At 42.7% G+C, this 27,848-nt stretch overlaps 1 protein-coding gene across 2 annotated transcripts; it reads left to right on the top strand.

Annotated features, from left to right (window-relative positions):
- Nucleotides 1-155: 155 nt before the first annotated feature.
- LOC144125809 (acyl-coenzyme A thioesterase 9, mitochondrial-like) lies at nt 156-27,235 on the top strand. 2 transcript variants are annotated; one of them, XM_077659520.1, is made up of 14 exons: nt 156-580; nt 1,048-1,166; nt 5,309-5,351; nt 5,459-5,482; nt 6,536-6,717; nt 8,161-8,357; nt 9,919-9,992; nt 12,106-12,173; nt 14,544-14,655; nt 14,749-14,839; nt 17,077-17,162; nt 21,840-21,927; nt 23,676-23,832; nt 25,559-27,235. In XM_077659520.1, the coding sequence occupies exons 1-14, from the start codon at nt 567-569 to the stop codon at nt 25,699-25,701; spliced, it is 1,398 nt and encodes a 465-aa protein (XP_077515646.1). In that variant the 5' UTR covers nt 156-566; the 3' UTR covers nt 25,702-27,235. The 2 variants fall into 2 exon arrangements, with proteins under 2 accessions (XP_077515646.1, XP_077515647.1); XM_077659521.1 differs by lacking the exon at nt 5,459-5,482 and having other exon boundaries at nt 157-580.
- Nucleotides 27,236-27,848: the final 613 nt, after the last annotated feature.

The following is a 27,848-nucleotide window of genomic DNA, read 5'->3' as shown; positions in this document are numbered from 1 at the left end:
CAACCCATCTGCTTCCCTTTCATGAAGTGCTCTCTATGCCAGGCCCGAAACGGTTTGAGGGTCAGGGTCCCTTTAAATTTCGCGCGCTTAAATTTGTAGTTGATGATGATCGTAGTTTTATGGTGGGTGGTGTTAAATAGCACGAGTTCTGTGGACAACCTGGTGCGAAATAGTCTCGCGCCATGCTTTTTGCTTTCGGGCTGTGTACGCTGTCACGCTGCCGACCACACCCCAGACCGTCTCATCCCCAGACCGTCAAAGTCTAGCGAAAAAACTCTGCGAGGCGTCCAAGTTCAGCACGCCTTCCTCGTGTCCAACTAATAGTGCAACCGGGTGCAACCTGGAAAATGTGAATGCGGAAACAGTGATGTCATGTAATTGTGCGATCGAGCCGCTTGCGCAAACCACCGAACGTCGCGTGCTCGCGTTATTCTAACCGATAAAGTCACTTTCTGTGCTAGACACGTTTGAAATAAAAGAAGAAGGCGCTACCTAGATACCCTTTTGTGCCATATACCTGGGGTGAAGAAGAAGATACCCTTTTGACGAACAACAACAACAACATAATGGCTTTCAGCAGGTGAGCTTTGGTCACGCGCATTCAGTGTACAATATTATTCCCTTAGAACTGAGAGTCGAATTTCGCTTTCTCTTAGAGATCAGTCAGCACTGCTTTCTAATATTTTTTTTTTTCATTCTGAGTACGTGACACCTTTACTGGGCTGATAATGTATTGAACATGCAGACAGCAAGTCTTAAGAATATTGGAATTGGACAACATTCAAGTTTAATTGGGCATGCGTCGCTATCTGCGACGAAGAATAAAGTTTATTACTACTACTATCTGCAACGATGTCGAGATTTAAAACAAGTACGGCCGCATAAGGTCCTATATGTGTCTTATCGCTTGATATTTGGTTTGTCCCATGAAGCAAATATGAATTAAGCGAACGTTATCATAACCGTAAGACTGACAGTTGCTTTTGACTGATATAAGACGTGCGATATCAGTCAGTGTACCAATGGAGTCTTATTTCGTTGTTTCAGGGCGTTAGCTGCCTTGCTGCAGCACACTAGTCGCCACAGGCTGACAAGCATTTCGATCTGCCCCGTGAGGACCATCATAAGTTTTAATGAGCCGCTTCGTCCAAAGACAATGCCAGAAGGTATGATCACCATCTGTGTGTGTACTTCCTTTTCTTGAAGGTGTGACTGTTGCTAGGAGCTTCTACGGCTCGGAGGCATAATCATGCAATGTGAGCACTACACACAGTATTCTGGCAGGCAGACTTAATTTCCACTCCCTTATGAGACCATGGAGTTTCATAAGGCTGATATATGCATTTTGAACACATTGATATAAGTTTATGACCTTTATGATGAGTGTACACAATGAATTTTGTGCTACAGTTATTTCATCATTCTCATGGTCCTGTGCACTCCACTGAAACATGCAGCTGAAACACTGAAACATGCAGCTGAAACATGCACTGAAACATGAAACATGCAGAAACATGGAAAAGCCTAATTTCGTGGCAGCCGAAGTATGTGTCTATGATCTGAACAGTGTACTTTGCGCTTCCCTTGCGTAATGCGTCGCCATGTCGCCATTGTCATGTTGCACCTCGAGGCAGTGAAGAAATTCAGGTGTTCTGCAACTTTCATGTTCAGCAGACTTCTGAGGTGGCACCAGTTATTATCATCTGTCAGTCTCGTTTAGGCAACAGACCTTGAGTCATCTTGATTTTGGTAAGGGGTAGCAGATGCTTATGGTGAAAGAACCCTGGTAAAAGAACCACACTGGTCGTTTCACCTCCTGTTTCGATGAATCTTGAATGAGGTGTCACTGTAAGTGTATGATGAGCAACATGGCCACAGCATATTTTTTCATGTGGCATGTGACATGCAAGTGAAATTGCATTGCTTCTTGCAAACATGTTCAAAGGCTCTGTCTTCTGCTGTGCAAGCGATTGCAAACAATTTTTTTGTTACCTCAGATATAACGTCAGCAACTAGCAAGAGCCAATGGGGCCAGTTACATATTCTGTTTTAAACTACGTATGAACACATTGCGAATTGTAAAGATGCTTGCATAGATTGGATGACATGTGTGGCATGTAATGCCGTGCTCTGTCCACTTGGGATGCAGTGTTTCTGATGAGTATGAAAATTCACTGAACACATTAGCAGCCTTTGGCAGCTTAGAGAGTCTCGTCAATCATACATCATTCACTGCACTTATATATTTGTGACTATTAACACACTGCTGCCTCTGCGTAATTTCTTGCTTTACCTAAAAAAGTGATTTGCTGAGATGTCAACACTGTACCAGATTGCCATCGTGCGATGCCAAGCAAGAAATTGCAAAGGAGAAGAGAGATCTGGGTCCTCCACTACCTCTCAGCGCTATCAGCAGAAAGGGTCACACAGCAGTTTGTGTGACCAGGATGTGCTAACAATTGATTAAAATCACAATTCCTGGTGTACTAGATTTGTTAAAGGATAACATAATACGAGGTGTGACACAAAAGAAACGAGACTAAGTGTTTAGCTTGAAAAAAGAGTGGAGTTGGCAACAACAGTTTTGCTGACATCATCCCACACACCTCCTCTATTCATGCAGCCAGTTTCGAGGGAACTGATCACACCATTTAGGAGTTCTGCGTCGTTGAGTGAACACGTGCAACTGCATTCTGCCGGAAAAATGTCTGATGTAAAAACCGAACAGCGAATCAACATCAAGTTTCTTGTGAAACTTAAGAAATCAGCCACGGAAGCATTTCAAATGTTAACCGAGGCTTATGGGGATGAAACTTTGTCTCGTGCACGTATGTTTGAATGGCATAAGCGGTTTTCAGGGGGAAGGGAGTGTGGAAGATGATGAACGTGCCGGGTGCCCAAGGTCAGCGGTTACAGACCAAAACATTGCCAAAGTTCGTGATGCGATTGGTGGTGACTGAAGATTAGGTGTTTGTGCAGTGGCGGAGTTGGTTAACTTGGATAGGAAATCTGTTCAACGCATTTTAACAGATGAATTACACATGAGGAAGATTTGTGTGAAGAATGTTCCAAAAGTTCGGTCCGATGACCAAAGACAGTGCCGTAAAGACAAGTGTCTGGACATGTTAGAACGAATTGCAAACGAGCCAAACTTGTTGGAATCTGTTGTAACATGTGATGAGACATGGATTTTTACCTATGACCCAGAAAGTAAGTGTCAGTCAATGCAGTGGAAGTCTCCAGGATCCCCAAGACCCAAAAATGCACGCATGTCAAAATAAAAATTCAAAAGAATGTTAATTGTCTTCTTCGCCATTAATGGAATTGTAATGATTGAGTGGGTTCCCAGTGGTCAGACTTAATCAACACTACTACATTGAAGTACTAAAAAGACTTCGGGAAAAAATTTGGGAAAAAAGGTCACAGTTGTGTAGTGATGGATGGCTGTTGCACCAGGACAATGCACCCGCTCATACGGCCCTATCTGTCAAGCAGTTTCTGACCAGCAAAAACATTACTGTGATGGGGCATCCACCTTATTCACCTGATTTGGCCCCATGCGACTTTTTTGTATTTCCTAAAGTTAAATCTTGCATAAAGGGAACCCATTTTACCTCAGTTGAAGAGGTTCAGGCAAAAACGAAGAATCTCCTGAAGGGCCTTCCAAAAACCTCGTTCCAGAACTGTTACCAGCAATGGTAGCACCAAATGCAGAAGTGTGTGAATGCTGAAGGCGACTACTTTGAAGGTGATAATGTCACAGAGAACTAATTCTGTAAGTACAATAATTTATTGGACCAGTCTCGTTTTTTTGTGTCCCACCTCGTATGTCTTCAATATTTTGTTGAGAATACAGACATGAGATAGCCATGTTCTGCATGGAAGGCGTCATGAACATCACAATTGGTTCTGCAGTCCAATGTTCTATGGAGGAATTTTAAAATAAGGCATGAAGATGTGTCCACCCAGTTCTAAAGGTGTGAAAAACAGGCTTTCATTAAAACAAGAGGCAAAGGTACCTACACAGAATCTGGGGCCTTAAAATGTGCGAACCATGCCAGAAAACCAACCACTCGGGCAACATGCCATCTGTGAGGCTGATGCCAAGCTCCCCTCGTCCTGATATAGTCCACAAAAATACTTGGTGCAGATGCACTCTGCATTCCTTAAAAAACTGAGTCATTTCACAAAATTCTTGCTGCACTGTTAGCAAAAACACATGGTAAAACCGTCAGCTGCTCATTGCATAAAATGCCTGACCAACATTGCTGACACAATTGGCAAAATTATTGTGTAGATTTACATTATTATTAGGGTTGGACTTCTCGGTTGAAACAAAAAAACTATAAAAGTATGCTGACATCAATTTTTGAGATTGTTTTTTAACTGAAAAAGGTCAGTATTGTTGACATGCTTGCTGCAGCTAACTGGCTATCGAGTTGGAGTTACACTCAGTAAAGGAGATAGATAATAATGTGTGGAAGTCAGGGGCATGCTGAGATGGTTTATTGTTTTACTATGTAGCCTGCATTTTCAGGTATGGATCTGCTACCTTGCACACCTCTGCAGACTAAGAGGCTCAACCTCGTCACCAAACGCCGCATGCTAGCATTGCCCGGTTCACTATTATCGCCCACTTAGGGCACTTAATTGGTTAAGCCAGTTTCTCCATTGCATGTAAGGACACTAGAAAACATGCATAAGCGGCACAAAAGTGTGTTGTTTTCTGGTTACCATTCTGGTTCAGAATTCCCTTGCTGCCAACATGCAGATCACATGATTTCCTACGCTCTTGTTGAACAGCCCTGTGATAACATGGCAGAACCCATCTTTTACAAATGAACTTCCATTTGCATTTTATTCAGCGGTTCTGTCATTTAACTGCCATTACTTTTAGTTGAAAAAACATCTTTTGCAGTTAAGCAGTGCTATGAGTACTTACCAGTAATTACTGACCATTAGTGCATTAATTACAAGAAAATTGACTCAGGCTCACTCAGGCAACTCAGGTAAATTGTTCAAGCTGACAAAAAAGCAAAGATAAACTTCAAATGAGTTTTTGCCGCACAGGAATACCATATTATATCACTGAAAAAAAACGAATCCATCCTATGGAAGTAATATTCACCGAGAAAAAAAAAAAATGGGAATGCCATTCTGAAATAAAAACTGAAAAAAGGCGACTGAATTTTTAAGAAATAAAACCTGGAAAGTCCAACACCTTATTGCCATGTTATGAAAATATTCATGTTTGGCAACCATGGAAGCTTTCTGTTGCCTGAAGTTTTCTTTTATTTCACTTTTTCAGTGATGGAAGCACTAAAAAGTTATGTGGGATATGTTGGTGATGTGTAAGTAGGCTTGAGATCATTGCACGTACAAATGGGAGTACCTGTCCCTTTGCATGACTGTGATACTTATGAGCTCTGCTTGCGTGCTTTCTCTGTTTTTCTTCCAGAAATGCTGATGCAACCCTTAGCAGGCATGTCACAGTCCTGACTATACCATGATGCTTATAAATACACCACATATCTGCACTGTCTCTGTCTTTGCTGTGGGCTTGTTGCAAAAGCCTGATCTTGACCTGCTGCTGCAGACATTTTTGCTCCTAATGTGTAACCTTCCTGTTCTAGCTTAGCAAACAGCCACAAACAGCGGCAATTCATGTCATATTTCACTTGCACTTCCGTCAAGTTTTGTTTAATGCATGGATTGGACATTGGAAACAGTTGGCAAGTCACTGCCATTAAGAAGATGGAAAGGAAGGATTCTGTAACCTAGATAGCAAAGCACTTTTATTAAGCATGATGTGGGTGTCGTAGTGTGATACGTATTTAATGTGCATGCCATAGTGTTCATGCTGAGCCTTAAACAAATGGTCATTTTGAAAAAGGTCTATGTAGTTTAGTAAAGGAGTTTTTGAAGGGGGCAATGCTGCATCATTTTTAAGATATTTGACAGAGAGAGATAGGGTAGGGGGTAGGGGTGGGCAGTAGGATTGTCCTTATGTGCATTTCTTGCATGTTGCAAGTACATGTGTCTCAAGCAACCCAGATTTGATCAAACATTTATTTTGCTGATGCTAATACAACTAATGACCTTCTATATTGCTTTCATATCCTAACCAAGCAAACAAATGTCAAAGCTTCCTTTTCATTGGAACGTTTCCCTAAAATCACTTTCCAAATACTATATTAAGCTTTTGTGAGTGTTTCCTTCCTGCTGTTCTATGTTCAGCATTATTTTGGTCAGAAATTTTTGTGTAGAGGAATTTTCAAAACTGGCCTCATTGATACTTATGAAGTGTTACAATGTTTTAACCATCTTCTTGAGAATATTTGTAGCAATCTGTCTCAAAATAATAGGGAGAACACATTTTAAAGCCATTTCCTAAGTTACTGTTGTTCACTTTTTGCTTCTACAAAGGCAAAAATTGTTATTCAGGGAATTCAGAAGTCTTGGTTTCTACATAGATGCCATTTTCATTCGTATACATGACATGTGTGGAACCATTTTTTTTTGTTCTTGGCTTCAGAAAAAGTGCCCACGAGAAGCTCCCAAAGACCCAGGAGGAGCTGCCTTCACGTAGCATGCTGGACAGCTACGATGAGAGCATCATACCTGTTGCCACCTCATTGACGACACAGAAGAGCCACACCTCTGGCCAGGGATTTGTTCGTTTTGGTCGTATACTTGAGGACATGGATGAATTTGCAGGCATGTAACATTTTACTAACAGATTTATTTTCACACATGTCACCATCATGGATACTTTCAGAGTGCCGGTACTAAATGATAAAGAAAAAAGTTTTTCTCAGCTGTTGCCGTGGTCATGCAGAAACCTTGCTCAGAGATGCTGTGTATTGGCTTATCTGATTTGACTGCAGTTGTGTCGTGACAGTGTTCACTAGATATTACTTGCAGAGTACTGGTTCTGTTCAGTGTGATGGTGTCTTGTCTTATGGCATCATGTGTGTGCCATTGCAGTGTTTCCTAGAGAAGACTGATTTTAAATTGCTGTTGCTTTCATAGCGCAGTGAAAAGATTTCCTATGCAAGACATAGCAAGGGACCATGGACACTCGTGAGAGCGCATGGGCTTTGTTCGTTGTCAGTAGCCTCTGTTTTTATACACGTTATATTATTGTTTTTGTTGGGAATTTGTGTATGCTTTGATCGCATCAAAGAACCCCATGTTGTATGCCTCTTTGCAGCATTTAAATTGGAAATATTGATGGGACTTACAGTCAAACCATAAGCTGAATAATTTCCTAGTATGAAATTTTTTCGCCCTACATTGTCACTTCTTTTGCTGACTAGACGCAGTAAAACATGGTACCAGCGCAAAGAGAGAAAGGATGCAGGAAGAGTGATTGCAGTCTTCCTGTCTCTAAGTTGGCATCCTGCATGTGGTGTGTCTAACACCACCTAGTGTTGATTAGGGTTTTGTTCATGCAAAAAAATTTTGTTCAAATCCAGCATATCTGGTGTCTACTCTTCCATTGTCTTTTCATGCTGGTGCCATATGTCTCACTGTGTCAAAGTAACCAACTATACAATCGGAAACAACTCTAGCACGAAACAGCAGATGCCCCTCAAAGGAGGCCCCCCAGCCAATGGTGTAGATCAATTTTGACGACGTCGCAGTTAATCCGATTAAGCCGTGGTTATTCCTCATTAATCGGCCACCTCCTGCGATTTCTCTCTAGCAGGTCCAATGGAATCGGTCAAGGCGGAGAGGCGGAGCATCAGTTGACACCCTTGACTGGAGGGGCTCCTTTGAGGGAGATTTGCCACTTCGTTCTTATGTTGTATTCGACTATAGCCATGCTTAGTAGATATTTCTCTTCATTTAGCGTTGTTATTTCTGCCAGTTTTGACCTAACGATGCCTTTATGCGTCAGCATACAAGGACTCTTTGTGAAAGAAAAACGAAAACAGTGTTTGGGGTTCTCAATGAAGAGCATTGTGACTGAACAATGTTTATAGGAAACCTATGTTTTTGGATTGATTTAAGTAATTTATACTAGCTGCAATGTTTTTCTCGTTTCAAACGGCTTTTCTGCAATTTTCGTTGTGGCTCAGTGAGATGCCGTTTTTGTTTGTTCATTTGTTGCCAACATATATTGATGGCATTTATTGATTGGGCTTTCCTATGCAGTATGGCTTTCGTACCGGCATCTGCAGTACCCAGGTTTGAGCTTTGGCGTGCCCATGCCTGTCAACATGGTCACTGCGCTGGTGGACAGCATACACAGTGAGGACATGGAAATCCGGCCACGACACGACCTCAAGCTACGCGGTCACATTTCCTGGGTTGGCAAAACATCTATGGAAGTCACCATGGAACTCTTGGCTGTAAGTTCTATGTGGGCACATTTCTAGGTGTTGTTTGTAGCTTATGCAGTAGTTTAGTGTATAAAACAGTATTCTCGTAATTAAATCCATAAATCACCTTGATAAACCACTAGAGAAATTTGAAAAACCTGAGCTTGGCAGTCACCCAGGAAAAAATGAGCATTTACCTGATGTAGCTCTTCATTCCTAGGCTGAAGTAAACTGTGTTTGAACTAGGTATTCACTGCATGAATGCTGTGTTTAACATTTTGCAGTTCGCATGCATTTTTCATTGGCTTTGATTCAGTAATGGCCCGACATGTATGCAAATTCAACACATCCAGGATAGTGCTTTCCTAAGGCACTGGGAAATGATAATGAAGCTACAGACCTTCTTGGTGTTGATTTGGTTTTTCAAACAGTGAAAAATTGTAACTTTTCCATTTTTACTTAAAAAGTGCTAACTAATCGAGCTGCAGTGGGTCCATAACATTCAGATACTTTTTATTACCACCTAATTTGTTTTCAAGCTTAATAGCCATGGTCTCAGTCTTAATTTAATGTTTAGTTATGCTAAATGATTTAAAGCTGGTTAAGTCATTACCATATTTTGTCTTGAAATTTTCTCTGCACATGCTGAAGGCAGCAGACGAGGCAGTTCCGCTGTATTTAATGCACAATGAACTTATCTGCAATGTTCACAGTACCCACTGTTACAAACAGAGGCCTCGAACCTGAGAAGAATTTTCAGTAAACCGTTAGCAGATGCGCTAAGTCAACGAGGCATCAGCATGGAACGAACATCCTGAACTCGGCTGAGTAATCAACGGTAGAGTCTTCCTTTGTCTGTGCGAGAAAGGGTTCGCTGACCAACAGTTACGAGGCATATGCTGTGTTGCTTGAGGACTTGGGGCTAGTTGCACTGCTGGGGAAAAAAGCCTTCTCTGCTGTGTGGAACGGCGGCGGAGAAAATAACTTTCCCACATGCATGGTGGTGGAAACCGACTCTCCCGTTTTCCTGAAGTAACTAACGGCAGCGACAGTTGCCTACCTTTTCTAGGCAGCGCCAGAGCCCAAAATCGGTGGGCTGGCTACAGAAGTGCTTCTAGTTGACATGGGTCAACAAGCAGTGCAACCGGGGCATGCTATCCATGGTATTGCAGTTCTCTCCATTATCACCAGTCTCTGTGGGAGGTAGCTACAAATGGTCATCGCTTTCGGCAGAGCGGACTCCCGCCCCCGGAGGAGTAGTAAGAGGTCAGCAATGTCGTCATGAGTGACCATTTGATTGGACATTGATAATGTAGCAAGTTTCCCCAGCTAGGGATATGGGTACGACCATCCCTATTTAAGCAGCCAGATGGCATGTGTACAGGTACGTTCTGATTTCTACTTGTTCTCACACACCCCTGTAAATATCTAAAATAAACTCGTTGTAAATTCTTCTTCTCGAAGCTGTCCCTCCTCGTTACATTGCAGCATCAGCCTTTCGAGATGGGATCCCTGGACCTCTGCCTGGCTGAGACAACCCAGTCGAACCAATAGCCCACATCTAACACTACTTAACTTTGTATTTTTGCAGCTGCTACCTGAGCAAGCCAAGCATTTAGTGACTGCAAAGTTCGTGATGGTTGCTATGCAGGCCAATTCATCAACGTAAGTATTGTGCCTGTCACATAGGTTGCTAGTATACCTAATGACAACCATACAGTTCTGCCTCCTAACACTTGGTAGCAAGTCTACAATGGTTATATCATAGCCCAAGACTTAAAAGGATGAGAGAAACTGTTAGGTGCACAGAAAGAAACATGAAGTTGTCATCTGCAGGAAATAATAATAATCGTGTTGTTAATTTTTCTAGCATTCTGTAATTCCAACAATTAAATGATTTTGTCCTCTACACTCACTGCAAATTGCCAAAAGCGAGTTACAGCATAGATTTGTTTCCATTTTCATTGTTGGCATTAGAGCAACAAGCAGTTTTTGCATATTCAACACCCTTTGGCAGAACATCAGTAAGCAAAACTGCAGGCAACATAAGATGCCTTCTTATGCCAGGAGAAATATATTCAAAATGATTGAAGCATTTTTATAATTCATTTTCATTACCTAGGGTCCAAACCTTCCATGACCATGATGAGTTTTGGTGATTTTTCCAAACGTTGAGGAAAAGAACGGCAGAAGTCCAAAAAATACATTCTAGTGATCGAATGTATGACATTGGCTTAGAAAAGCAGCAGTTTCATGCCAACTATATTCTTGCAGGCAAGTAAGCAGTAAGTAAGCAAAGTAAGCAAAGGAGTGGATTCCAAGAAAAGGCAAGTGTAGCAGGGGGCGGAAGAAGGTTACGTGGGCAGATGAGATTAAGAAGTTTGCAGGCATGGGTTTGCAGCGGGCTGCACCACGACGGCATTCTTAGTGGAGTGTTGTAATGCCTAACACATGGCTCATTTGCACTAGTGCATTTGCTTGTGAAAGTGTAGAACACCGTTGGCTTGGGGTGTTTCAGCGACCAGCGAGCGCACGCCGTAGGTACTACCAAAGGGTGTTCCGCATCTGCACAGTTCCGAGTTGCCGCTGGAGAACATTAGTTCGATTATTCGATGAACGCAGCTGTTTGTTTCAAACTCACGTAAATTGTGTGTTCACATTCTAAAAACACATCTGTAAATTTTGGGTTGGGCCACTTCAGGCCTTTTAACGCAATGCGAAGGCGAAATACCCACTGGTCCTTGAGTGTACCAGAGTGGATTCCAAGAGAAGGCAAGCGTAGCAGGGGGCGGCAGAAGGCTAGGTGGGCGAAGTAGATTAAGAAGTTTGCAGGCATAGGGTGCGCGCAGCTGGCAAAGGACAGGGTTAATTGGAGAGACATGGGAGAGGCCTTTGCCCAGCACTGGGTGTAGTCAGGCTGATTATGATGATGATGATGGTGAAGCAGTGTTTATTGGGTAATTGTCATTTTTCTACTGTGCTACTTTCTATTGTGTTTATTGATAATGCACGACCTGTGCTTATCTGCACAATATATATTATAGCTGGGAGTGAGGAGCTGGTAAAAGTCCATTCCATGGTGCAGAAATTTACGCCAGCTGTTTTCTCACAGCTTAGATGCGCACACAATCAACAGCAGATCAAGATCTGGGAAACTTATCTTTTACATATGGTTCAAGTGCATGCAGGGCAGTTACTCCTGGATTGGTGATCCACCATGCTGAAAATATATTACAAAATAAAAGTGAGAGAGCTTGCCACCGAAAATGGCCACAACTTGTGCCAGTTTGTGTGTTTCTTTTCTCACTGATCTCAGAAACACATGAACCAACCTTTGAGGCAAAATAATTGGGAAAGAATGCTGCAGGGGCCCCTTTGAATTGACACCATAGGCTCTGAATGAACCAATAGGTGCCGTTAACTTCACCTTGTATTTCTTTCTAATTATTTCTAGTTTCATCCAGCTGCAATCAGAGAAGAATTAAGGCATATTGCTTCATATGTAGGAAATCACCTCTTCTAGTTGTTTATCAAATACTGCCAGTTGCCCTTCCCCGGCCAAGGCTGGAGTGGGTACAACAAAAAAAAAAGACACTAGTGACGTTCAATTACATTTATAAAATTAATTGAATACCTTAATACTTTTGCAAAAAAATCATTACTACATGTGAGTCTATCTGAAGCATTATGCATAAATATATCGACCTGATGCTTGCATACTTGCAGTCATGCTGTTTTTTTTTATATAGTATCATACAATTCTATATCTTTTTTTCAGCACTGTACCTGTAAACAAGCTTCAGCCAAGAAATGCAGAAGAACAAGCTATTTTTGATGAAGGAGCAGGTAAGACAGCTTAGGTTACTGTTTCCCTTGTGCAAAACATGGTGGTTCCTCACAGCAGTTTTCGGCCATGTAGGTATTGACATCAAACATAGGACACCTCCCCCCCCCCCCCCCCCCCCTCAAAAAAAAATTTCTTGCACATAGCTCTTGCCTACACTTGACTTCTGTTAACATCTTCATTAGCAGAAGAGTAGAGCTTAATCTTTTTCTACACAGCATCATTGTACTGCTACACTTTGTAACATAGTGTTTGTTTTGGCAACTGTCACTCAACCTTTGCCATAATGTCTTGCCTAATTAGGACATAATTTACAAGTAAGGTGCTGTTTTCCAACTTTAAATTTCTTTGAAGAAACCAAAAGGGCATAAGCTTGTGTCTGCTCTCTCTGTTAAGTTTCAGTGCATGTGAGAAGATAAGCTGCAGTCATGGTTTTGTAACTTAGTTTAATTATAAAGCTGGGCTTGTCTCACCTTTGTTTAGAGCAGTTCAGTCACCATTGGCAACTAACGTGCTGCAAAGCAGGTCATGTTAGGGTGTCTGCACAAAGTTGTGGAATGTGTGAGGTGTGAAAAGAGTTTAAATTTTCTCATATTCTGCAAACGAAAGGTCCACTGCTTCATTCAGACAGGCTGGTGCAGGTGGTACCATTAAAGGCCCACATGGTTTCAGAGTTTAGGATGGTATCAGAGGATTATTCCAAGCTAGTACAGCTAAAAATGGTGAGCGTAAGACACTGTACTTAAAGTGCAAGCAAGGGCATCAGAGGTGTCTTATAAAAAAGAGCTGCCATTGCCAGTTGCCAGAAGTGATGCAGAGTGCAGAATTAATCTGTCTTGGTCAGGCACATGCGCTTTTTGCATGCACTTGCTGCCACTGAATGTAGCCAGTGTTCTGCACAGTTTAGCTGCAGTAACTATTCAACTGTAATGCAATGCAGGCCACATTTAAGCATATATTAAATATGCATGCCTCAGGAAAAACGCCCTCTCAAGTTCATGCAACCTGCCCACCCCTTGCTCTTGTCACAATGCTTCCTTCTCATTGTTAGCAGGAGAAAATTGGTCATGCCACTCTGCAAAACGTTGCGCATTCTTCACCAGAACATATTGTAATGTGGGATTGGGTGATAAGTGTGAAATTAATGAACCTTTGTTGTCAATCCATCCTGCTTTGTCACTCGTTTTGAATGAGGCTTTTAATTGAAATCATCACATCAAAATACAAGCTTGTCACTTAGCATATTTACCACCATGAAGCCATGGTTTGTGCACTTTTAGTACCTATGGCTTCAGTCGTGCTGCACTGGAACTTGGTCAAGCACTAATCAATCAGCAGTATTGCTCTCTGAGGCTAGTGATGCAAGCCAGGTAGTACATTGTGGGTAGCCAATGTTGGGCACTAGTGCCCCAGTACCATTCATGATTATCAGATTGGTGTAAAGTTGAGCACTAAATGCTGGGTGCCGAGACACGATGTGAATGTCAGCTCTCACTGAAATGACCTGACGACACCAATGTACAGCCAGCAAAATCTTTAGCTATCGTGTGCGACGGCCGCCTTTTCTGAGTCCCTGTGTCATAAAACGAAGCAGACCTGCGGAAAGTTCACAATTAAGCATGGACTTTGTGTGCCTGCGCTTAGAGGTCAGTCTTTTTGCAATTTTGCTCCATCACCGGGCACAGAAATGCAGAAAAGGTGGCCATCACGCACAGTAGTTAAAGATTTGGCCGACTATCTCTGCAGAAAGCATAACAGCAAGTACATTTTTGTTGGGTAAATAGGTAACAAGACTGTTCTCTTAAGAGCCTGTGTCCCTCAAGCATAAAATAGGGATGTACCCCCGGTGCTGGTTATTTGCTTTGTTTCAGTATAAGCTTGGTTTCTGTGCATAATTTCATGATAGATATTTTAAAGCACAGTACCAAACTGAAAATTTTAAGCCTTGGCTTGCCTTGACTGGGCTTAACAGCCTCCAGTTCTGCAGCATGACCTTGCACCCAAAAAACAAAAAACTTTAAAGTTGGTAAGTGAATCTTAGTTAAAGGCAGTGTCCCCCTTGCTCTGCAATGAATTTCATCTGACTTTACTGACTTACCTTCAGGACTTTGGATTCAAAAATAAAGCCCTCTATACTACAATGATTCATTTTCAAAAACTGTGTGAAAAGACAAATAGGGACTGTGCTGTGTTTGTGTCTTTTTCATCTACCTGTCCTGTCATGCAGTTTTTGAACTGAATGACAAATGCCAATTAGCCCCCCAGTGAATACTGCTACAGTGATGATGTGCCCCTCTCAGAGCCAAAGAATTTGGGTCAGAGCTGGGAGAATGCTGTGTTCCTGTTGATTTTGCCATTTTGATTTCTCATAGACAACGTCGCACGAAGGAAGAAATTTCAAGCAAGTGGTATTCTTAAACAGCCTCCAAACCATGAGGAAAGGGATCTCCTGCACAAGCTTTTTTTGGAAGACTTTGATCCAGAGTAAGCTACTTATGCTGTGCTGAGAGTGCATTATTTTGTCACTGGGGGATGCGTTTGTAGTCACTGAACTGAAACTCTTTTTTAAAATTTTAGGACCTATATCTTGAAATCTGATGAATGCCCCGCCGGTGCCATTTGGATGCATGACGCACGACTCACCAATGTTATCATCTGCCAGCCCGAAGTAAGTGGGTCATCAACTTAGAAGTGGCAATGCGAGAAAGTTGAATTCTGCCACCGCGGCAATCTTGCAGTTTACCTCAGCTTGTACTGTTGCCCCTTCCATTGCCCAAATCATGCCTGTTGTAATCTGCCGCCAGATTTGAAATCGAAAGAAGTTGCTGAAAGCTTAATGGAGGTGTTTTGATGTAAATTGGCTGAATCATTAGGTTGTCAGTCATTCAAACCATCCTCAGAACTACTGTCTGCAGGTCACAATATTGTCTAGTTAATGTAAGCACAAAAGAAAACTGCATTGAATCAGGGCTAAAAATGGATGTTTTATATGCAGACCAAGTCACCAAAACAAGACCAGCGCATTGCCTTTGACTGCTATGAAGGATAGTAGAACACAAGAGCACCATTTTACTTTTCCTGATGGATCGGCAGCCGATGTTTCATGTTATGTATATATACAGGGTGTCCCAACACTCTTAGATGATGCAACCAAATGCATGTCGCTGGCTATTGTATGGAGCAAGTTGCACAATTTTTTGTATTCTGCTTAACTACATTATTTGAAATTAACTAGCCAACTTCGTAAGCAACAAAGTTAGGCAAAAAATTTGATTCAAGTTGTAGAACGGTCCACAAAAATACCAACTGAACAGTTTCTAATTTTCCATCTATTATGTAGTAGTTTCTTCCGGTCACTGCAGATGCCCGCGAAATACAAAAAAAAAAATACCACGTGACATGCCCGCTTGCCTGCCATGGTTGTAGTGCTCTTAAATGTTCTGCCTACAAATAAACAGATCATTTAGACAGGTGTGCTGCCACTTAAAATGTGACAAGGCAGCAACGGAGGTGCTGGCTATGCGATTTATGCCAGTGCAAGCGATACGCGCAGTGCTGCTTATCACTCTCATGAAACTCCGCGAGGGAAGCATACCTCTGGCGTAAATCGCACAGCCAGCACCTGCATCACTGCCCTGTCACCTTTTAAGCTGTTGCACACCCGTCTAAATGATCTGTTCTTTCGCAGGCGTAACGTTTGAGAGCACTGCAATCGCGGTGCGCAAGCAGGCATGTCGCATGGTATTTTTTAATGCGAAAGCACTGCTTCACTAGCAATCATGGAAAAGCCGACGTCTGTCTGGAGGAGCCTCTCAGATACCTGCAGAAATAAAATAAATATTGCCACGACTGGGTTTTGAAACCACGGCGCGAACAGATCAGCTTCACTAGCCACTGCACAAGAGCACTATGCTATCGCCGCAGCCGGTCACGCCTCATGTTAAACTGCCGCACTTTGCGCTGTGCATTGCGTGTCGTCGTCTTTATCAACTTCTATCTGTGCGCAGAAGTCACGAAAGGAAACGAAACGCGCAACAGAATAAAGCCATAAACTGGCTCCCTGGGTCAGTGGACACCTCAACCGCTCTTTGAGCTATGTGGTGGTTGTGACAAACAGATGTGCACTGCTTGCATCTCCGTTTTGGCAGAAACATGGAACTGGAGCGATAGGCCGCCGGCGCTCATTGGGTTCATTTTCGTTGGTGTTTACAACACTGTAGATTCCGTTTATTTTGAGGAAACGAAAAGTGCATAACTAGTTCCCTGGGTCAGTAGGCACCTCAATCTCGATTTCATTTATGTGGGATTGGTGTCCACCTGCTCTCCCACAATATTCCATGCTTAGCAATACTAAACGAGCGGAATTTTTTGTTGTTGTTTTGCGGGTATCTGCAGTGAGCGGAAAAAGTAATATATGCATAATAGGTAGAAACTTAGAAACTCTTCAGTCAGACATTTTGCAGACTGTTCGGTTTTACCTAACTTCGTGGCTTGCGTAGTTGGTTAAGTAATCTTGACTAATTATGCAGTTAAGCAGAATACAAAAAGTAGTGCGACTTGCTCCACACAATAGCCAGCGACGTGCATTTGGTTGGGTTGTCTTAGAATGCCTCGACATATTCTTAAACACTGGCTAAGGACAGCTGGAAAACCCAGTATATATTCTCTATAACATAAGGTATCAGACCATTGAGTGTCATTAAAAATGTTTGCAAAACTCAGTTTAAAACTATTTTTCTGTATGTTGAGAGAAGTTATATATCACATTTGCACATTATACCTGTACAAGTACTTTAGAGTTGTATTGCAGCCAGGGCCAGTGCGTAATGCTTTTTTTTTTTTTTTTTGCTATGTAATTGGTGCTGACCTAATGCTACAATTTCTACTTTTTCTTTGGGTGTTTAGTTTGAGAACCTCTACAACAAGGTGTTTGGTGGCTTCCTCATGCGGAATGCCTTTGAATTAGCGTGGTCAACAGTGTACATTCTCAGGTCAGTGCTGGTTATTTTTCACTGCTTTGCCATCACGAATGCAACAGAATAAAGCCATAGTCATTTTTACACTTCTCCTACAATGCCTGCCTTGCCATGCAAAATCCTTTTTTCTTATTTTGACAGTTCTTACCATTAAAGTTTCCCTGCAGTTATCATAGTTGGTGTAGCATTGCCAAGGTGGTGACAACTCCTTCTCATTGCAATACTACAGTGTCGGCAGCATCCAGCAAAATTTATCTACGCCCTAGTAGCATTGCACAGTGCGTAGTTTTAATTTACAGCCACAGTGCAGCCACAGCGTCTCAAAAGTGTCATTCGTTCCTTGTGAATATGGGGCCACATTTCAAAAAATGCCTGCCTTGCATTTTGGCAGAACTTTGCACGCATTATAACTATGGTCTAAAGGAGCATGATACATTAGACAAGGTGATCAGACAATGAGACTTCAAGGTGCATTTTACGATATAAACAAAGAACGGGCAAAGTCAGGTAAAACTATGAATTCTCGCAGGAAAATTAGGCTTGCTGTAGAGGTGTGTACAATGGTTGTTCGGGCGAGTTGGTTCGTCATGATGAAACTTGTAATGCTTGAGAGACAAGGACAGATACAAAGTAGACAACATGTGTGCATTGAAACTCTACAAGTTTCATCGCAGGGTGTCTACCAACCAGGAAAACCGTGAAAACCGGGAATTCTGAGGGAATTTGGATAATCTGGAAAAACTCAGGGGATTTCTGCTTATATTGGGGAAAATTAGCTGCAGTTCTGCATATAAGGAACTAAAGTCGCGATAATGCTGCCTCGTATAAACAATGTGGACTGGCATTGCACGGATTGTCCAATGCGGCGTTACGCGTCCTCTCCTGAGCGACCGCTGGCCTCCAACGTTGTGCTGTCAAGTGGAGCATCCCAGCAAGGTGGCAAAAAGCTTTTTGGCGCCAGCGGCGCATCCAATTTTGAAGCATACTAGTACATCAAAAGCGGACACTTTCCCGCACTTCCCCGGCGCTGTGGCTGACGGCAGAGCGCGCGCTTCCTACGGTTCGCACATGCGCTGTTCGACGGCCAGCGGCCTCCCCTTGTTTTCCTGTGTTTCCGAGTGGACAGCTCCAACAAGGCAGCAGAAAACGTTGTGAGAACTTGCGATGGTCCCATATGAACTCTTCCTCCCTGCGCATCTCCTTGATGGAAGCGTCCATTTCTGCCGCAGGAGGTGCACACACGCGATGCAGGCGGCGCAGCTTTTGGGGAAAGGGAAATAGTTTCGCGCCTTTTCGCGATCTGCCCACGCTAGCAAAGCAACGAATTCTGTCCGTACTTAGCTGTGCCATTTTGAACCGACTTAGTTTTATTGACTGCTGTGGTGCCATAGGCAAGCTATGTGCGACGTGCCAAGCATGACGCCTTCAAGCGTACTTTCGTCCAGGACTAGACAAATGCGAAACATTGCGAGTTTGCAGCATGGATTAGGCCCCTCGAAAGTAACCCGAACGCAGCGTACCGTGCACTGTGCTGAAAGCAGTTTTCACTCAGCAACATGGGAAGAAGAGCGGTGACAAGTCATGCTGAAAGTAAGAGGTGCTGACTGGCCATTACCGGAGTCGGGACACCCTCTGTAGCTTCATTTATGACACCGCCGACCACCGTTGTGACCAAGGCCGGGACAGTGCCGTCAGTTTCTGCGCATCCTTCAAGTGCTTCAACTACTGCGACAGACGTCCAACCCGATCGTACCGCAAAGGATATCTTTCAACTTGACTTATATGTCATAAATGCTGAAGTGATGTGGTGCCTCAACGCTGTTATGACACACACATCACTCCGTGCTGCTGTAGCATCGGCTTCTCTGTTGAGAAGCCGATGCCACGGCTTCTTATCCTTTTGATATTCCCATCGTCAGCTACACCCAAGAAAGTGCAGCTTGGCAAAGACAAGGTAGGATATACTATTGTCTATGGCCTCGCACCTTTCTTCAAGGAGAACCTCATGTTGGAAGTAAGCCAAGCCTTCCACCACGTCATGGTATTTGACGAATCGTTAAACAAAGCTGCACAAAAAGAGCAAATTGACGTGTTGGTTCACTTTTGGTCGGATGCAGAACAAATCGTGAAAACGTGTTACTTGACGTCATGCTTTCTGGGGCGCACGCGGGCGGAAGAATTGGTGTCCGCTTTTAAAACTTCCACAGATGGACTCTCCTTATCAAAAATTCTTCAGATCTCGATGTATGGGCCAAATGTAAATATAAAATTTCTTCGTGGTATCAAACTAGAAATTTGTGAATCCAGCGACGGACATCATATTCTTGAAGTTGGTAACTGTGGCCTTCATATTGTGAACGGTGCTTTCAAAACCGGACACGCGGCAACAGGTTGGCAACTCGTGGAATTTCTTTGTGCTTTGTACAAATTATTCAAATGTGTACCTGCCCGACACGCTGAATACGCACGCATAACTGGGAGCAACATTTACCCTATGAAGTTTCTCACTTCATAGTTCTAACTAAGGATTCTATAATCTGCAGTTCGTCTGAATAGACTTGCTGAGAGAGAATCGCACTTGTGACGCTAAAGTTAAGGTCCCACACCATTGCGGTTACTATCAGTAGGTATAAATATCTCACATTTTAAAATATTTGTTTCCGCATGCATCTTCCTTTTAGTTCGTATTTGAAAATGTTCAATTTGATTCGCAGATTGTTCTAGCATTTTTTCAAAGATATTTGATTTGTTATGCATTTTGCTAATCTCTCCCCCTTTTTTTTAAATGAAATAAACACTGCTCCTTACTATTCAGATAGGATTAAATCGTTGTTTTTATTTTTTAACATGCTTACTGGAACCATCAGGCGGCTTTGTGTCAGCTTGTTTTCGCATAAAACAAAGTACTGTGTCACCCAGGGAATTTTACAAATGCACTCTGGGAAAACCTGGAAAACTCAGGGAATTTGGAAACGTCAACTTGGTAGACACCTTGCATCGTGACAAACCAACTTGCCCAACAGCTGTGCTGATAAAGTTCACATAGCAGTATTCAATTGCACTTTCTACTGTGTAATCATCATGGTGTGAACAGCGGTGCAACAGCTGAAGTAGGTCACAAGTGATGCACCTACTTACAATATTTTACAATACAATACAATAGTGCCCAAAATAATCAACCACAAATTATGTACCCTTATGTACAAATCTGTTAGAAATCTACTTCCTTCTTCGTTAACTAGCAGTGATCAAAATCCGCGTCGCAACGACACGCGTTTTGCTAATAACATTAACTTTTTACTCCCTAAACCTAACATTAATTATGGAAAGCAAACAGTTCGTTTCACTGCCACTACATTATGGAGCTCATTACCAGTTAGCATTAAGCAATCACCTAATATCTGTGCCTTTAAATCTGCTCTCCGTCAGTTTTTACAATCCCCTTAATAGTATTTTACTTGGTATATGGTACTAGTTTTGTCATTTATATTATTCAGTGAGTTGTCTTTTGTATTTGTGTGTACGATATTAGGTGTGTAATCATTTTTCATTCAAATAAGGGTTTGCATTATTTCTCGTATTTCACTCACTGCTCATTTATGATGCCAACAACTTTAATTTTTTTTTTTTGCATCTGCTGTCTGTAATTCATTTTTACAATTGTTCTTACAGGAGGTCCCATCCACAGTCTCTGAATTTGGGACCTCCTTCTATATTTCAATGTTTTTCTCTAACCTTGTATCATAAACATGTAATAAACTAACCTTGAACCTTGAACTAACAACAGGAGCTAAAAGCATTTCATGCATAATACAACCCGCCAAGTCACGCGCGTCTCCTCTTTTGCTTCAACTGAAACAGCGCAAATGGTGACACCGTTTATTTTGCCAGCAGATATGCCCGCTCAAATCAGAGTCAGTGTTTGCAGCACCTGTCAAATTGCCATATAAAAAATGTAAATATAAGTCCAACCAAAACAGTGTCATGGCATCCACGCCAATAGCGCATGTGCTTTTTCACTGTTGTGTCTCCACGACTTGATTGTATTGGCAACATCTGATACACCAGCAAAACTGCAGGTTGCAAACACTGCTATTGCAAACACAGCTCAAAACTTCTGCGACTATTTGGGTGTTTTGGCGCAGCATGGCGCAATTTTAGCAAATATCATATTTTTGGTGCAATTGGCGCAGCTGTTGTACCCCTGCGTGAAGCTAGGACTTTTCAGTGAAAGTGAAGCAAAGGAAACCACCATGAGTGCCAATTTTATATTTCTTCCAGTTTTATTTCTAACCTGGTGGCAAATGACAGTCATTGGCTAACAATCAAGGGGCAAAAATGAATCCATGCAATGACAAAAATTACAGTACATTTAGGGGAACTCCAGTTTATGGCACTTACTGAGAATTTTATGTTTACATTAAGCTTTGCATTACTGAAAGTGTAGTGCATGTCCAATTAGGAGGCAGATAAAGCCTAAAAGAGCAGTCTGAAGTAGTTTCTGCACTGACCTCAGAATTTGTGTATTGCATATTCTTTGCTCACCATTGTCTACTTAAGTGTGACAATGGCTGCAGCAACTGCGAGCTAACTATGCTTATGTGCAAGTAACCCCAAAGAATTTGTGCTTCATTTACTAGTAAAAAAAATTGGTGCAGCATTTGTGTGCAATGACAACTTTCTGTTCCACAGTGGACGCCGCCCCAAAACATATCACACGGCTGACATCTGGTTTAGGAGACCAGTGCAGTTGGGCTCTCTACTTCACTACGAAGCACAGGTATCTACACCAGTGGCTTGCTGATACTGCTTGTCGTGAGCAAAGCATGCTGCAAGCCCATTGTAGCAGTTGTTCTCAAAAGATGTCTACAGGCACTTTGGAGTCTTCAAAAGCACTCATTTTTGAAGCCTTGCTCTTTAGTGAAGCCTACTTTCCATGGCTTTCCGAGAAGGCCTCACTGAGCTGTGTGTGTGCACGGGTCATTGAAGCTGAGCTTATGAACTGAACATTGTTTAGGGTCTTGGAGAATTCAGAAACACTTGATTAAATGGCCTTTGTTGTAACAAACTAGCACAGTAAACTGTTACTTTCTTCTTTTTTTAATGCACGTCTAGCTGACAAGTCTAATTGTTGGTTACAGCCTTTTGTAGAATCCATCTTTTGCCACTGTAATACTTTCACGCTTGCTCTCAAGACCTCCGCATCTGCTTCTCTGGTGCTTAAGGAGCTAAGAGCCCAGGACACATTAATGGCCGAGAACAACTGCAGTAGGGTATCCAAGCCAAGTGTCAGCTAGATGCATGTCCTAAATTATGTGTGTGCTCTTAGCAGTTACTTTATGCAATTAGTCCTTGAAGGAAATGGCCGTGAAGGTGTATAGTTACTCATTCAAATCATTTTTGAAAGTCAGCATTAGGTGCCTAGAATACCTGCTTTGTTTTATAATGCAGCAATGCATTTTGGGCTTTGCAAAGCAGATTTTCATCCACTTTTATGTCTGCACTTCATGGCACCACTTTTGCATTTGCACTGTACAGCACGTCTATATGTAGACCACCCATGTCTTTATGAGCGTGCATGCAGTGGCTGCATAGGTGGGAGGATAGGCTATCCATGTTTTTAAGTGAGCCAGGAAGAAGAGGAAGAAATACTGAACAAAGGAGGAGATAGTTTTGCTGGACCCCAGGGACTCCTGTAGGCAGTCAGTGGAAGTGCACTTCTGCAGCATTGCACTCGCGTTTCATTTGTGCATCTGTAAACTATTTTACAGTGCATCAGTTGGCGGTTTGTTCCTGCTGTATTCATTGGCATTGGTGTAGTAGCACAGCTGGTAACATGTTGACCTGTGCTTTTATGTTGCATCACGCGAGTGCTCCTCGTGACCTCCGTGCCATGACTTCATCGCGAGCATGCCTCGAAGAGAAAACTAGGAGGAGCAATTGCAAAATTGCAAAATCGCAGATTTTGCGATTTGTGAAAGCATAATCATTAAGCATACAGCAGTTGCTCTGGATACACATGAAAATTATAATCATCCAGGCATTGTTTTCTTTTTGGATGCATGCTCATCATGGAAAATAGCAGCACAAAAAAGGACGACATTGAAGAAACATAAAACTACAGAAAAAGCACTGTAATTCAGCACTTGTCCTGTCGTATATGTTTCTTCGATGTTGTCCTTGTTTCCTATGCACTGCCATTTTCCATGATGATTGACTGAATAGCCCGTACAAAGGTATTAAATGGATGGTCAGTGTTATACCCCCTCTTGTAGCCATTTCCCTTTGTGCACATGCATTAAAAGTAAATTCTCTTGTTTGTCACATTTATTTATGGTATAATCATTCATTCATATGTAGTAGTTAAATATAGCTCTGAGAGCACTAAACATGTTAAGCACAGTATTCTAGGTTTCCAGAAGTTAGCTGTGAAAACAAGTAGTAGTGTGCCTCCATCTTGGCAGGCTGTTGCATACTTAGCTTGTTCCTGTGCATTAATTAGGCCGCATTTTTGATATTACCACATAGGTGGTGTACTCCAGGGATAACTTCATGCAGCTGAATGTGAATGCAACGGTGATCAAACCTGACCAAGGCACAAAGGAAATCACCAATGTTTTCCACTTCACCTTTCTCCTTGATGGAGACAGTCCAGCACCTCGAGTGGTCCCGAGGTCTTATCCTGGTGAGTTGTAGTGGTTTGTGCATAGCCCACTGCCCATGCTGAATGAGGAAACACTCGTTTAGCAACCAAATGCACGCCATTTTTGGTTACACCTGCACCTTATAATGGTACATTTCTGCATGAAGTCATGAGCCTTGTCTTATGGTATAATGATATTATTTTGCCTTGCAGTTCAGTGCATTTTTAATTTAAAAGTAAAACTATTCAGCAGCAGCGCTAACAATCCCCAGGTCAAACATCGGTGACGATCATTTTCTATGCTCAAAGCACATGCTTGCTTTTGCGTCTTACTGCAACCATCAGTAAAATGAAAGATGCGAGCTACCTTGTAGGTGTAAAGAAAAAAAGCCTTGGCACGACTCATTTTGAGTGTAATAAGGTGATCAGGATGCAGCAAAGAGGTTTTATTCATGAACTGTTCACTTGTTCACTCAAGTGCGACTTTCATGTCATATTGCGTTCTACAAAGACTAAATTTTTGTTCAAAACTGACGTTAATAGTGCAGCTAAGCTGCACTGAGTAATTTCTTCCTCCATGTCATTCCTCAGAAAAGTTTACCATAATGTAGTCAGAATACGCTTGTACACAAGTTGCTTTAGTGATCTTTCTAATACATCACAGCTACTTTTTGTAAATTGTCTTGCACGGTAGAGCTTGTCAGCACAATGTTGCTGAGAGAAATGGCGATTTTAACTAGCGTGTAGAAGAAATTGCCAGCATGCTACTCTGCACAGAGGGGAGCCTGGGAGGGAAAGACAGAAGCAGAAGTGCACAAAAAGAAAAAAAACTCAAAGGTAGGGTGTAAACATTGCAAAAGATTCAAAAGCATTATTTTCTTTGTAGCTGTAGATGGGCAGACAAAAAAGCCTTTCGGTTGTTGATGGCATGGCTCAGAGGATGCTCTCTGGCTACTTACTAAATACAAAGTGTTGGCTTATAAAAGAAACACTCAGGAATATCCTCCATCCTGCTCTTATTCACCCTTTGTGTGGTAATTCTTTGCAGTTATCGCATTTTATGTTACCACGTTGATTTTATTTGCATCTTGTGGAAGTACTGCATTTGCACAAATACAATGCTGCTGCAGATATAATGCCAGTTTTATTACATGTAAAAACCAAAGGTTTGCGTGAGTACTGTGTCGGCTTCCGCAGCGTCAGCATCATTAAGAGGCAATAGTTAAGACCTTAAAATGCGCAACACGGTCAAGTGCGGCAAAACTGCCCAGAGAAGTGGTGATACACCACTGCCCTTCTATGGCAGGCGCTGCCAATCAGTGGGACTAGCGCACTAAAATATGTAGTCGTCAATGGTGGGCGAAATGGGACAGCAGTTTTACTTTACTATATCAGATTTTACTGTAGCGGGGTTCTGCTGTATTTACAAAAGCAAAGTAGTGCACCAAAGAGTACAACAACAGAGCACGCTCAAAATTGTAGGTTCTAACCCCAAGAGGGCTAACCCTATGCACCGAATCACCTTGCAGCATGCCTTGTGCATATGTGCTACCTGCCACTTCTTTTGCAGTTTGTGTAAAACTGTGAGGATTAATTCTTTTGCAAGCACAAACAGTACTAGCAACATTTTGGGGAATAAAAGTAACATTTGATTTGTACAGGATTGCACATGATGTGAAGAGCATTATAGGGTCAGCTGCAGCATGCATGTCACTTTAAAAAGAGAAACCATGATGAAAAGCATTTGGTGCGGTTGGTTTCTTTGCAGAGAGTATGCTTTATATCGAAGGGAAGCGATACCTAGACCTTGCCCTGGCGTCGAGACGATCTTCAGCAAGCCACAGCAAAGGCCACAGCAAACATGGTGCAGGTCACAGCACGGATCACAAACCAAAAACTGGAGTAGCTTAAGTACTGGCCCAAGACTATGCCCATTGTCCAAGTGAAAGCTAGGCTTTCACCGGTTGTGAAGATGCTTTCGCGGCAGCCAGACAAAGGCAACTATTGACAATCAGTACAGCATGTGGATGTATCACCATTAAAAAAGGTGTGTTGTAAGTGCACTACTATATCGTACCGTATTTACACGATTGTAAGTCGACTTGAATGTAAGTGGACCCCCGCAAATGACATTTCCGAAAAAAAAAAAAGCTTTAAGGTTGTTCAAGCTTGGCCTTGAATATTTGAATGCGATAGCATTATCCTGTGGCCATCATTTATCGCCAGCCGCTATCGGCTGCCGCGCACGGCCATGCCCGTGGGCACATTCCAAAACGAAAATGTGTTAGTCACTGGACTACTCGTTCACACTTGCACCATCGTCCTCACTTGCGCTGCCGTCGTGATCGCTGCTGCGGTCCCACAGCACGTCGTTCTAACGTCGTCGTCCAGCAACATCCCACACTTCGCAAACAGCCACATCACGACATCGCGTGGAACAGCTGAAAATTTTCCTCACTGCAGCTGCCACACCTGTAGCACACGTTGCGAACGCCGAACTTGTGGCCCGGCGCGCAGTTCGCTTCTTCGGCGTAAAGAATGACAGCCATCTTGAATGTAGCATGAACGAGTGCCGGTGGCATACCGGACACAGAGCACAAATGACAACTGACGAAGCACTACATTAAAACTTGTGAAACGTAGCTGGCAGTAGTCAAATGCATCAGAGCCAAAGAGAAACTACCTGTGAATGGCGTTGGCTCTTCCGTCGGCTATCGACACTTCCCAGCGCCACTGCCGCTCCGAGGGGGGGTGCCGCCTCTATTGGAACAGCGGCTCTTCCATCAACTATCAACGCTCCCTTGAGTGCCAAGCGCGCATTTGAAAGTAAAAAGAAAATATGTTGGATGCTTGAGCTTCCCGTAGAACGCGATTGCGCTATCGGGCCACTGCCACTTATCAGCAGCCGCAGGCTGCAGCCACATGTGGGGAGTGGTGCCAGTTTGCTGCTTGTTGATAGCCGCCATCGGCCGCCGCCTGCGGGGAGTAGAGGATGCCAGTTCTGCGCGTTGACATAGCAGCTTCTCAAGACCAGCACCAAGAGTGACAAGACGGAGCCGCGCAGCAAAAATGCAACCACGCTGTAGCATGTCCGATGTCTCGTTTGTCTCATGTTTACTTATATTACCATGTTTTCGTTTTAATTGTAAGTCGACCCCTCCACTTCGGATTTTTAAATTTTGAAAAATAGGTTGACTTACAATCGTGTCAATACTATATTTGCTGAAGTGTGCATTGCATGCCGATTTCAAGATGGCCGAGAGTAGGCATAAGCATGAGCACTCCACAATTCAGTTCTAACTCAGTGTGGTGGTCTGGCTTTTGATACAATTACTTACCGTAGAAGGCACATTTTTCTCTCCGATGCTTATTTCAGTTTGTTGTGTTCTTAAATACATAGTAATATATGTGCTTATATATTAAACATATCATTTTAGTTTTGTTTGCTGTGCTCTGTGTGCATACCTATACAGTCAACGACCAATTTTTTTAACTCTCTAAGGAACATGAATGTGTCCAAAAAATCAAATTTCACCGAAAAAAATCGCCAACTTATTCCCAATATGCCGGAGAATGCGGTCAGCAGTTATATGCTATATGCACTTCTGCAGCTCCTCAAGGCTAAAGCTCTCTGTACGTCGCGTACAGAGAAGATGGGCAGCAACCGTTTTCACGAGCTCGGCGTATGATGCCTGTACCGTCTTCGGCATGTTGCTGATAAACACATGGGCTGGGACGAAGTCTAGACGTGAAAGCCAACCCGCCCCTATGGAACTCGCAGCCGGCTATATGTATTGTGTGGTGGCTTGGGTATAATACGTGTTTTGCCAGTCATCAAAATGGCACTTGCCAGTTTTACAATAGAAAAGTTAGCGTTGCAACGTTTTGCGATTTTCTTCTGCGCTCGCAGTCACCCCGAAACCGTATGCCTCCCATGCTCTTCGCTGCTACCTCTTCCCGTAGTCTGAACGAATGAGTTGGGATGGACGAGTTCCGCGAACTGCGGATAGTTGTCAAGTTTGTGTGTCGGATGGCGTCCAAGAATGTTACAAAAAATT

Source organism: Amblyomma americanum, chromosome 3 (assembly GCF_052857255.1).
Source record: "Amblyomma americanum isolate KBUSLIRL-KWMA chromosome 3, ASM5285725v1, whole genome shotgun sequence".
Classification (NCBI taxonomy): domain Eukaryota; kingdom Metazoa; phylum Arthropoda; class Arachnida; order Ixodida; family Ixodidae; genus Amblyomma; species Amblyomma americanum.
This window is presented reverse-complemented; position numbering and strand designations above follow the sequence as displayed.

What these genes read in the sequence shown, in the direction of transcription:
- LOC144125809 (XM_077659520.1), top strand. An exon ending in GGACATGGATGAATTTGCAG is followed by an intron (nt 6,718 to 8,160) that starts GCATGTAACATT and finishes TTTCCTATGCAG; the next exon opens with TATGGCTTTCGTACCGGCAT. An exon ending in TTATCATCTGCCAGCCCGAA is followed by an intron (nt 14,840 to 17,076) that starts GTAAGTGGGTCA and finishes TTGGGTGTTTAG; the next exon opens with TTTGAGAACCTCTACAACAA.